Source organism: Chanodichthys erythropterus, chromosome 11, assembly GCF_024489055.1.
Source record: "Chanodichthys erythropterus isolate Z2021 chromosome 11, ASM2448905v1, whole genome shotgun sequence".
Taxonomy (NCBI): domain Eukaryota; kingdom Metazoa; phylum Chordata; class Actinopteri; order Cypriniformes; family Xenocyprididae; genus Chanodichthys; species Chanodichthys erythropterus.
Genome location: NC_090231.1, coordinates 36,754,588 through 36,767,501, shown reverse-complemented (window position 1 = coordinate 36,767,501; position 12,914 = coordinate 36,754,588). Strand labels below are relative to the sequence as shown.

Here is a 12,914-nt window from a genome sequence, read left to right as displayed (position 1 = left end):
CAGCTTTAATGTACTTTTTATTTTTTAACAAAGCAGCTGATGTTGCCATGGAAACTAGTGGACCGACGAGTCGCTTTCACCACAAAATGGCGGAATCGCAGTGCTGCTGCTGGGCGCCGGTGTTCCAATGGAACATTCTATTGAGTTTCGCTTCTTATTCTTTGTAACTTTTGAGTTTAAATCACACACACACACACACACACACACACACACACACACACACACACACACACACACACACACACACACACACACACACACACACACACACACACACACACACACACACACAGGAGTTATAAGCTCCGCCCATTTTAGAACTCTGTTGATCCGCTCTAGAGACTTATAGCCATTCTTACAGCAGTTCTTTTCTTGGAGCGCCACCAGCTGGTGGAAAGGAAAAGAGTGAGAAAAAAATATATTCAATTTATTTTTTATATTTTATATTACATATAACATACAACATAGGATGACAGCAATACACTAAATGCTAAAAAATACAAAAAAATAAAAATAAAATACGTGACATAGGCTAATGTTAGGACAAAATTTGATTATGGAAAGAACTTTGCTAAATGTAGATTGGACCAAAAATTTTGATTTGAAATGATCACTGAAATTGATTTTTATGCAAAATAGAAGGACTTATCTGGATTTATGGAAAATAAGAAACGAATATAGGATGGATTTTCAGTTCAAACAGGCCTCGGCAAACAAAATGAAGTAACTTAGATATATATATTTTTTAAAATACATAAAACAATAAAATGTAGAGTAAATAAAAAATAATATGAAGCATTCAAGATCTCTTCACTATTTTATTAACGAATTTTACACCACATAAACAGGCAGTTGATAACTAACAAGTAAATATTAAGTCAAAAATATCATAGTTAACATACTAAACAACATAGTATGAAAAAAATAAAATCAAACGAGGGGAAAAAAAAACAATGGTCCTTGAATCAACAGACGGAAAGTGATAATTTACATCACTTCCGCCACCATTCTTCACTTCCTCTCGGCCTCGGCTCGGTCTTTCTCTTTCCTCGCTCTCTAAACCGCCATCATGGGTCGTATGCACGCTCCTGGGTAAATGTTTATTTTACGCTAAAAACACTTTCTATGAACCACATTGCAAACCCAAAATGCAGCTAACTCTTTATAGCATAGACTGAGCTTGGAATTTGTATTTCATTGGAGTTAGAAAAGAGTTTTTGAGAAGTCAGAATTTAGTCCCACGTTCTCTTCCTCTGTGGCGTGAAGCAGCACATGTACTATGAGGCGCTGCATATAATGAATAAATGAGTGATCTTTACATACTGATTCAGTTAACATTGGCGTTTTGTCGGTGCAGTCTAACTGTATCATGTCGTTTAGTTTCACATAACCTACGTTTGGGTGTTAAATGTATTTGGCGGTTCGTTTGGGCTTATACATGTTGGTCTATTACAATATAAGAGTATGTAATGGACTAACTCATCGTAACATTTTGATTTTAAAACTCCTTTATATTCGCTTATTTTTTGTTTATATTGCCTGCTGTCAGTTAACATGTTTACAGCTTAGATTACTGCAGAAGAAGTGGAATTGTTTAATAATTTGTAAATAAATGTTTCATTCTGGAATACATATTGATTTGTTAAACGTTTTATTTTTCAGCAAGGGCTTGTCCCAGTCGGCACTGCCCTATAGACGAAGTGTCCCCACAGTAAGTCCATAGATTCTGATTCTTCCCATCTGGAACAATAATTCATTTCTAAATGGTCAAGGCTGTTAAAATATCCTCTTATTTTGTTTTTTAGTGGCTCAAATTGACATCTGATGATGTTAAAGAGCAAATCTTCAAACTGGCTAAGAAGGGTCTGACCCCCTCACAGATCGGTAAGTTCTGACATATACAATGAATGTTACTGCAAGTCAAGTCCATTGTATAACCTTAAAGGGTTAGTTCACCCAAAAATGAAAATAATGTCATTTATTACTTGCCCTCATGTCGTTCTACACTCGTAAGACCTTCATTAATCTTCGGAACACAAATTAAGATATTTTTGTTGAAATCCAATGGCTCAGTGAGGCCTGTATAGCCAGCAATAACATTTCCTCTATCAAAATCCTTTAATGTACTAAAAACATTTTTAAATCAGTTCATGTGAGTACAGTGGTTCAATATTAATATTATATAGCGGCGAGAATATTTTTGGTGCACCAAAAAAACAAAACGACTTGTATAGTGATGGCCGAATTTAAAACACTGCTTCATGAAGCTTCGGAGCATCATGAATCTTTTGTCGAATCAGCGATTCGGAGAGCCAAAGTCACGTGATTTCAGCAGTTTGACTAGCGATCCGAGTCATGATTTGACACAAAAGATTCATAATGCTCTGACGCTGTTTTGAAATCGGCAAATACAATACATTAATGGATCTTGAGAGAGGAAATGTCATTGCTGGCTATACAGGCCTCACTGAGCCATCGGATTTCAACAAAAATATCTTAATTTGTGTTCCGAAGATGAACGAAGGTCTTACAGGTGTGGAACGGCATGAGGGTGAGTAATAAATGACATTATTTTCATTTTTGGGTGATCTAACCCTTTAATTTCATAGGATTCTCTATAGCACACTTCATACAGAATGATCATGCAAAGACAAGTTTAAAATCATTTCAGAACATTTAAAGAAAAACATGTTTTAAAATCAAATAATACAAATAAAATAAATATAGTGGAATTAGTAAAATGGTTATATTTGACATTTGTGAAATGATTTCCAATAAAATAGAATGCTTTCATGTTCATTTGTAACTATAGGCATGTTGATGTGTCTTTACTGGCTTTGAATTTTCATGTTTTCATATTTGTAAACTAGCTGTAGCAGTCCATATTTCCTCTGTCTGCACTTTTTCATTATCAAGGAGCTAACATTTCTTGCTCTTTTCATTAGGTGTGATCCTGAGGGATTCCCATGGTGTTGCTCAGGTGCGTTTTGTCACTGGCAACAAGATCCTCAGGATCCTGAAGTCCAAAGGCCTGGCCCCTGACCTGCCTGAGGATCTCTACCACCTCATCAAGAAAGCTGTTGCTGTGAGGAAGCACTTGGAAAGGAACAGAAAGGTGGTGAAACGTTCACATTAGATCATTAATGATCATTAGACATATTAATTTGTAGATTTCTAGTAAAATCCATTCAGTACATTTCAGTCGTTTCTCACCATTGTCACTTGTTTTTGCAGGACAAGGATGCTAAGTTCCGCCTGATTCTGGTTGAGAGCAGAATCCACAGGCTTGCCCGCTACTACAAGACCAAGAGAGTACTTGCCCCCAACTGGAAGTAGTGAGTGTTTCATTTTATAACAATAGAAATCCCTCCTGTATGTGTAGCGCACATTTCATTGTCCCATTCTTCCATAGTAAGAACTGAGATATTTCTAATGTGCTAGATAAACTTTGGAGGTAAATTAGCAGTTTGGCTTTGTTGTGCCACAACTGCCAGTCCCCTTCACACAAAACGCTCCTTTGAATTTCAAAATGCATTTTTCCTGAATCTTTTAACTGATTTCATGTTTTTCATCCACAGCGAATCCTCCACAGCTTCTGCACTGGTGGCATAAATTTGCAGTTTTCTTTTGGACAAATAAAGATATTTGGATCAATTAATGTGTTTGTGTTATTGCTGTCTTTACTCAAGTTGGGTGCAGAACTGTTGTGGTCCTAATTGATGTTTCTGAGTAGAATACAGCGGTCACATATGCCTGTATTAATCAATTTTGGTCATGTAAACATCTCATTCACAATCTATTATAACTGATTATTCACTTGTATCTCTGCATGTTAAAATTATCATATCTTAAAATTCTTGTAATCAGACAAGTTACTTTTTATTGATTGCATGATTACATGTTATTCTCACAATGGCAGTAAATTATTCATCATTCATTCTCCCTATTTTTTTGTCATGTTTTAAATGTTTCTGCTTTTCTTTCTAAAAAAAGCATATCGCTTGTATACATTCAGGAAGTTCTTCTAGTTTTGTGAAATTGCACACACAGACCACCCACAAGTCAGGTGGTTGTAATTACATGGAAAATTGGATTTACAGAAATCACTTCAGTTTTGAGAAGTGTTTTCTCAATGTTTCATTTCAAATCAACTCAATTTTACATTTTATTTATTAGCTTTTCATTAAACATGCAACCCCCCTGCAGTTCCTTCAGAAACCCCAGTTTAGGAAACCCTGGCATAATGTAATCTTTAATGCACTTAATACTGTTAACAAAGAATGGAATATATTTTCTTTCTCCTTGTATCTTTATATCAACATGGTACAATATCCTATTCAAATCAATGTAATAAACACTTTAGGTCAAAAGTAATCAATGTAATCAAAAACTAATCTGATTATATTACCTAAAATATGTAATGGATTACGTCACAAACTACAATTTTTGTTGTGCAATTTGAAATCAGTAACTGACTATTTTTAAGTAACCACAAATGTTTGTGCACCTGTACTGGATTGTGAAAGCATTGAAAATTAAGCACAAGTTCCAAACATTCCATCTGTCTTGATAGAGCTAAAATGTTTGGCCCATCAAATGCTGCTAGGAATATCTGCATGACTTGGTAAATTAAAATAAATATTGGCTAGCTCGGTGGTTCCCAACCACATTCCGGGAGGCCCACCAGAACTGCACATTTTGCATGTCTCCTCAATCAAACACACCTGATTAAGGTTATCAGCTCATCAGTAGTGACTCAAAGATCTAAAACGGGTGTCAGACAAAGGAGACATGCAAAATGTGCAGTGTTGGTGGGCCTCCAGGAATGTGGTTGGGAACCACTGGTCTAGCTGATTCACTAGGTGTGTCCTTGCATGCAAATTATTAAATTACCTTAAGTTTGGTAACTCTTCATGCCAGAGTGTCAAACTCAGTTCCTGGAGGGCCACTGTCCTGTAGAGTTTAGCTCCAACCCTAATTAACCACACCTCAACCAGCTAATCAAGGCTTTCAGAATTACTAGAAACTTCAAAGCAGGTGTTTTGGAGCTGGTTGGAGCTACACTCTGCAGGACAGTGGCCTTCCAGGAGCGGAGTTTGAAATGTCCTCATGCAGAGGAAGACCACAGAAGAATACTCAATGCTTTAGAACAGGCTAGGCAACCATAGCCTTTGAGATCCACACTGGAGTTTAGCTCCAACCCTGATTAAAATCACCTTCTAGTAAACCTGAAGACCGTGATTAGCTTGCTCAGTTGTGTTTGATTAGCATTAGAACTGGAAGGTGCATCTCAAGGGCAAGAGTTGCTCACTCCTGCAAGATTCTGTATGTTGATAAACTGCCTGAAAAATTGACAGTGTTAAGAATCTCATTGTTCACTAGAGGTCAGTGTTCACTCACCATAAGAAATTTGTGCTAATGGTAGACTATTAAAATTCTTCCAAAAGTGTGAAATGATGACTGTTATATATCTTTTATATTAACAGATGCTGTAGAATAGAATAGAATGAAATAATCACGTGGTGTACTGTTTTTTTTTGTTTTTTTTTTTTGTTTTTTTAATAAGAAGAGTGAGTAAACATTAATTTTGTCTTAAATATGTGAAAAATGGTTAAGGATGTTTTCAGTCTTCGTTTTCAGTTTTCTTTTATATATGCTTTAAACATTTAACTTGTGTCTTTGTTTAATTAATGGAGTCTGGTTTTTATACAAAAAGCCTTTGCTGCCATTCCAGTCATCACTATAGCAAAGCAAGGGCCTGTACCATGAAGCTGGATTAGCTGCCTAGCCAGTTAAGATTCAGATTAGTTTGCACCAATCCTGGGTTTTAGGTACCATGAAAATGACTTGGCTTTTAGCGGTGTTCATCACCATAGTAACTTATGCTCCACAGTTAACCTGCTCTGAAGCAGGTTAAGTTCTGGGTAAGAGATCTTAAACCGAAATTGGACCAATCAGATGTGAGCAAAGTGACACTGACAAATCCAACACAGTATAGTCCCTCCCCCAGTTTCTCTTCCTCTAAATTAAAAGGTCACTATATAGTAAAAACAAATATTTAACGATAAAATTATCTTGCTTTAATGATTTATAGAGATTTATATAATTATTATATGATCTATATTATTATTAATCCATTACACATAAGCAATTTTAGTTTAACAGTTATTATTAAGCATTTATTTTAAATGAATATTAATATATGCGTAAACTGTAGAATAAACAGATAACACTTTAAAAATGACTACATAACCTTACATGTTTGAGTCTCTATCGCTATATATAATCAGCTATATAAACACTTGACAATTTTCACATGCACTCATAGAGTAAGATAATTTCTTTTATGTGTCCTTTTTTATGGACAAGTTTCTTCTTTAGTGTAAATGTGTTTAAATTCTTCATTTTCTTCAGCAAAAGAGTTTTGAATGGCGTTGACTCTCGTGAGAAGTAAATCACAGTTTCTCTCTCTGTTGCAAGAGATGTGATTGGCTGTTTGCCACTGATGTCACACATTCATGTGCACACGCTCCACAAACTCAGGATCAAAGCCTGAGTTGACAGAGAAAGTTGATGATCAGCATCAGGGTACCAACAAAGCCTACCATCATGGTACAGGCCCCAGGTGTTTCTGTAAAGCTGTGATGGTCTATTATGAACAGCACTATAACTCATTTTCAGTTTGATTAAACATTATTTTTTTTAGAGCTGACAGAGGTCACATCACTGAGATGAGGTAGTATTTTTAATTGTGAAATGAAATAACACTTTATGGAAAGTGTAACACTTAAAATCTGTTTTTAACTTAGATGTGTTATAACAGTGCTATATTTTAGTTTTATTAATATTTTGAATCAGCTTTTATTTTTCTGTTTTTAGTTTTCAAGTTAAATTTAGTTTTAATTTTTAGTCATTTTGTTATGTGCTTTTGTGATTCTATTAGTTTTCTTTTTAATATTGCTATGTAGGTTTCATTTATTTTTACTTCGGTTCTAATTTTATTTCTTTAGTTTTTTAACTTAAACTTATTTCAGTTTATTTCAGTGTACCACTACGTCCATGACCTACCTGTTATGCTCACCTGAGAAATCTACCTATTGTTCCTGACCCATCTTCTGTTCCTCATGTCTTCTCCCTGGATCCTTCACTCAGCCTGCATCACCATCTTCCCCGTCACCACAGCACCTGCAATACACGGACTGTTGCCCTCCAGCTAAGTCATCCATAGACTCACTCTATCTGTTATACTCACCATTGCTGCATATCCAGATCCTGTCATTCATTCCAACGTGTTCAATAAAGTGTTTATATTTCTACTCCCCTGTCTATTGTCTTCTGTTCTGTGACAATAGATAAATGTTTGAACTGAGAAATTTTACAAAATGAGCTCATTTCAAATTTGATGGCTGCTATAGGTCTCAAAATAGTTGGGAATGTTGTTTCCCATGGTGTAGCATCTCCTCTTTTCAAAACGGTTTGAAGACGTCTGGGCATCGAGGTTATGAGTTTCTGGAGTTTTGGTGTTGGAATTTGGTCCCATTCTTGCCTGATATAGCTGCTGAAGAGTTTGTGGTCATCTTTGGCGCATTTTTTGTTAAATGATTCACCAAATGTTCTCTATAGGTGAAAGATCTGGACTGCAGGCCAATTCAGCACCTGGACTCTTCTACGATGAAGCTGTGCTGTTGTAATAGCTGCAGTATGTGGTTTTGCATTGTCCTGCTGAAATACACAAGGCTTTCCCTGAAATAGATATCATCTGCAGGGGAGCATATGTTGCTCTAAAACCTTTTTTATATACCTTTCAGCATTCATAGTGCCTTCCAAAACATGCAAGCTGCCCATACCGTATGCCCTTATGCACCCCCACACCATCAGAGATGCTGGCTTTTGAACTGAACTGAACGCAGATTAAAAAAAAACAAAAAAACCTGGAAGGTCTCCCTCCTCTTTAGCCTGGAGGACACAGCATCCATGATTTCCAACAATGTCAAATTTGGACTCGTCTGACCATAGAACACTTTTCCACTTTGAAACAGTCCATTTTAAATGATCCTTGGCCCTGAGGACATGATGATGCTTCTGGACCATGTTCACATATGGTTTTCTTTTTGCATGATAGAGCTTTAGTTGGCATCTGCAGATGGCACGGCGGATTGTGTTTACCGACAGTGGTTTCTGGAAGTATTCCTGGGCCCATTTGTAATGTCATTGACACAATCATGCCGATGAGTGATGCAGTGTCCTCTGAGGGCCCGAAGACCACAGGCATCCAATAAAGGACTTCGGCCTTGCCCCTTACGCACAGAGATTTCACCAGTTTCTCTGAATCTTTTGATGATGCTATGCACTGTAGATGAGATTTGCAAAGCCTTGTTTTTAAAGTATTTCACAATCTTTTTATGCACTCTTTCACAGACTGGCGAGCCTCTGCCCATCTTTACTTCTGAGAGTCTCTGCCTCTCTAAGACATCCCGTTTATAGCTAATCATGTTACATACCTGATATCAATTAACTTAATGAGTTGCTAGATGTTCTTCCAGCTCAATCTTTTCAAAATGTCTTGCTTTTTCAGCTATTTGTTGCCCCTGTGCCAACTTTTTTGAGACTTGTAGCAGGAATCAATTTGGAAATTAGCTCATTTAGTGGATGAAAATTGTAAATTTTCTGTAAAAATATTGGCTCATGTGATTTGAAAGTATATTATTTTTTGTTTTATTCAAATTGAAAAAACGTCCCAACATTTCCGGAATTCGCATTGTAATATTCTATTTCAGCTTTATTTCGATAAACAGAAATATTTTTAACAGTTTTAGTTAATGATAATAATGTCATATGATGTACCGAAACTGTTTAGGATGCACATATTTTTGCAAATATATTAATTATTAATCATTTAGCAGATGCATGTGCTACATGTATCAGTCTAGCCCAGGCAATTTTTTTTTTCAAAGGTTTAAGAAAACCTCATTAAACATACCCCAATAAATAGGGGAAGAAGACGCCTTGAGATTTGCCCACTGCAGATCACTTTATTCAGCATGCAGCGATATAACTGCAGTTGCCTCTGTATGAACCTCTCCTAAGAGAGAAAAGTAACACTGAGTCACCTTGCAGCATTGTGAGCTGCTGGCAGTGGTGAGGAAACCATCAGCAGTACAATACTGCAGAGCTGCGCAGGACTGCACCCCATCACTGAATGTGTGCAACTGCAAGGGATAAGACAGAGTAGACGGAAGACCTTTTAAGTGGTATTACAGAAAGCCCCTAATTCAAACAAGCTTATTAGCCGAACATGTGCTGTGCTCTGTTTTAGGCATATGGTGTTTTATGCAGGCAGACTAGGGGAACAACATAAAACACGGTCAGGTCCCACAGTGCTGGTATATGCCTCTGTAGGGTTACAGTTCTGTCAATCACATCTAATCCCAAATCAACACGGAACTGTCAGTCAAAGCCAAGGGAATTGGCTGCATAAAACTGCTGACACAGTATCAAAGTGCCCTTGCAGATGTCATTTTTTGTTTCATTTTTACTTGAACAAGAGTTTTAGGGGTCTCAGAATACGTATGCCAATGTATAATAATCTATTATTTATCTATTTCAATAGTGGGAGAAATGCTTGATTATTGAGCTGAATGCTTTATTATTAAGACCAGTTAAAGAATGAAATGATTTGTCAGAAAATAAACAGAAATAAACCCACAGCAGTTGCCTTTGTAACAAATACCACCGCTGCAGCCACAAGCATCTTTCTCCATTGTGTATCATCAATGTGTCTTCTGTTGGATTTTAAGTTATCCTTAGGGGGAAACATTGCATCAAACCAACAAAAGGCTTGCCGACAAAAGTCCCCCCCCCCCCCCCCCAACTCCAAAGGGATTATGTGATAAAATATTTATACAGCTCTGAAGTGTTTGATGTAGATACACAACTGGAGTCAAATGGCTGTTCTTGGCGAGAACAGAGTGTAAAAACAGAGTGTAAATCAGGGATACAAGGGAAAATTCCTGTGTTTTGTACAAAATTTCCATCTATCACTGCTTTTATCCCAGCCAATTCATATAATATGGTGATCATGAATTTGCTAAGTAGGATATCACAGAGTCAGAGTTATATAGTCTTTTCCTTGTCCTAGAACATACTTGTAAAAATGAATACCTTATAGAACATGTGTGTGTGTGTGTGTGTGTGTGTGCATATATATACTCAAAAAATGATTCTAGCTGTTTGCTCAGTTTATTTAAATAAAATAAGCTGAAACAACACATATCTTTAGTTTTTTACTTAATTGTCATTTGCACTCAGTTTAATTACGTTAAATGAAATTAAATTTCTGTTGCATTGACTGAAACTGGGCAGTGGATTTCTAGTTCCCAGCATCCTTTGCATAGGGATAGATCAGGAGAGTAACTGTTGAAATGAAGTGCTGTTTGTGCTTTTTTTTGTAAAGGGAAATGCTTGTTAGTGTTTAATGTTCAGTTATGCTGGATATTTAAAAGAGTTTCTATGTTGAAATGTTTGTGGTTAGCAATGTGCTGAAGAGTAGAGCTTGTTGTAGGTTGTGGGTGTCGACATTTAACTATCATGCATGTTGCTTAACTCATTGAGTTTTAGCTATGTTGGCATCAATGCAGTGATATGTAACTATTTGTTCATTATATTCACATGCTATAGCTATAAAAAGTTATGTATGATTATGTTCCAAACTAGCCATTTATTGTAACTTGATGTAAGATTAGTTGATTACAGTGCTGCTCTTCTTCATACACAAATAAAGCCATCTGCGTAAATTTTTGAATTCGAAGATCAAGGTAAATTGTTCTTAATTTGTCTTCCAGGAAACATGCAAGTATCTTCTGTTGCTTCCGAAGGGCAGTACTAAATGAAAAAAAAGAAAAGATATTTAAACAAAATAAGAAAAAATTGTTCAACTTCATCGTGTTCAAAAGTTTGAATGAATTTAACTTAATGAATCGTGTTTCCTTCTGGAGCATCAGTGAATGTTTGAACCTTTTTTAATAGTTGTGTTTGAGTCCCTCAATTGACCTCAGTGTGGAAAGATGGATCTCAAAATCATCCAGTCACTGCTGGAAAGGGTTCAAATATGTTAAAAAATATGTTTACCACTAAAACAATCCTTGTCTTGTGGTACATTGACATATGCAGCATGACATATGCAGCATGACTTTGAGCGGTGCCTCTTATACCAGGATGAAATTTATGGATAGCATGAAGAGACAGGACAAGTCCGGTGTGGCGCAGAGTAAGCATTATCGTAATGTCATGGTTGAGATGGTTCATTCTCAGTTCAGCCAAAGGCAGTCATAGCAGAGCTGATTGAAACCCTCAGCTGTGTCATTTTTATTCACTCTGGTACACACACAAACAAGAACAAACATCATGACCTTCCATACATTGCTGTTTGCACTGAATGACCTTTAGAGGTGAACTCAGTACTTTTTTTCTGCACTATGTTACATATGTAAGAAAGAGCACTTTTTAAAAATATGTTTACAATGATGTATACTCAATAAGGATTCCAGTCACATCATAGCATATAAAAAGTTGCTTCGTTTTACATTGAGCCCACTGCCTATCAGGGCTGGCATATTAAACGAATGACCAGCTGAATATTTCTCATTTTTCTCTGTACACCCCATGGATAAATTAATGGCTTACTGAATGGTGCATTTCTACAATTCATTTGCATTGCTTTCTTGGGCTTATTTCCACAATACAGTTATGAATAAATGCTTGCTTGTGGTTCTTTCCATACCACAATAACTAGCAGTTGTGAAATATCCCCATCTGCTGTTTGAGCTGCACTGAACATAATGCCATTATTATTAATCACTTTGTTCCTTCTTCACTCCAGTCATTTTGTCTTTTTCCATTCCCTTAACTCCCCATTGAGTGAAAGATTAATGTTTCCCTCTTTGTGTGAAAGTTATATATATAATAAAAATTATTTCATAAATAATTGTAGTAAAATCACGTGATTATTAAATATTGATTATTTTTGTTTTGTAGAAAGATGCAATTTTTTGTTATACGCTAGTTTATGTATGTATGTATTTACAGTATTTTACAGTATAAGGTCAACCGTCAACTGTCATCCAGACTACAGGCTATAAATAGCATAGCTATAGTGGAAGGATATCAGCTGTTGTTGCAGTTGGATTATTTCTTTTGTTGTGACTCTGCCCTGCCTTATTAAGCAGTTTGAGCGGGTGTGTTCCTGTGGTTATCATCAAGAATGTATGGGAGAGTCTTTAGGTATGAGTTTCGTGTCAGAGATTTCTCATACTATGAGACTTATGTTTGGTATGTTCGCTTTCATGAGAAAGTGCAATTTTGTCCAAATATTTGCTCAAGCTCATGTGTCCATTTACCAACATAATTTGGAGAGTTGGTTAATATTAAGTCAGATAATCAGTTATTTTAGTCTTCAACTGTATAGACAATGCAGTAATTTTTAAGTATATGTATTTGTCCACTGAATAAAAAACACCAAACAGAAGTGAAATAAAATCATTTTGAGTTTGTTTCTCAATTCAATTTGTCAACTCAATTGAGTTTGTTTCTGTTTGACCAGCAGACTGAGAAGAACTTCATACAAGTTGAATGATTCATGTCTTTGATATCAGAACATGAGGATGAGATTCCATCAAAAGATCTGCTGAAGGTACAACTCTGTGCAAACCCAGTCTCCTAGGATAGAGGGAATGGCTTGATATCACAGAGCAACTTGCCATTTCTGACTGGCTGTCAGCCATCTTGGTTTGGAGAAAAAAAAGTCCACAAACAACGGCTTGCCACTTGGTGGCAGTGTATATGATGATGATGTCCACTGTAGTGCCAACTGTAGAGGAACTATGCCATCAAAAACCATACGCAAGAAATTACTTTTT

General features: G+C 36.3%; 1 protein-coding gene and 1 non-coding gene across 2 annotated transcripts; both read left to right on the top strand.

Moving 5' to 3' along the window:
• The first annotated feature begins 1,014 nt into the window (after window positions 1-1,014).
• rps13 (ribosomal protein S13) lies at window positions 1,015-3,654 on the top strand. The gene is made up of 6 exons (XM_067400896.1): window positions 1,015-1,092; window positions 1,663-1,711; window positions 1,806-1,884; window positions 2,946-3,115; window positions 3,235-3,335; window positions 3,579-3,654. The coding sequence occupies exons 1-6, from the start codon at window positions 1,070-1,072 to the stop codon at window positions 3,610-3,612; spliced, it is 456 nt and encodes a 151-aa protein (XP_067256997.1). The 5' UTR covers window positions 1,015-1,069; the 3' UTR covers window positions 3,613-3,654.
• LOC137031383 (small nucleolar RNA SNORA19) lies at window positions 3,382-3,510 on the top strand. The gene has a single exon (XR_010896526.1). It is a non-coding gene; the product is annotated as a small nucleolar RNA SNORA19 (small nucleolar RNA).
• Window positions 3,655-12,914: the final 9,260 nt, after the last annotated feature.

What these genes read in the sequence shown, in the direction of transcription:
- rps13 (XM_067400896.1), top strand. Translation starts at nt 1,070, where the DNA reads ATGGGTCGTATGCACGCTCCTGG. An exon ending in ACTTGGAAAGGAACAGAAAG is followed by an intron (nt 3,116 to 3,234) that starts GTGGTGAAACGT and finishes TTGTTTTTGCAG; the next exon opens with GACAAGGATGCTAAGTTCCG. An exon ending in CTTGCCCCCAACTGGAAGTA is followed by an intron (nt 3,336 to 3,578) that starts GTGAGTGTTTCA and finishes TTTCATCCACAG; the next exon opens with CGAATCCTCCACAGCTTCTG.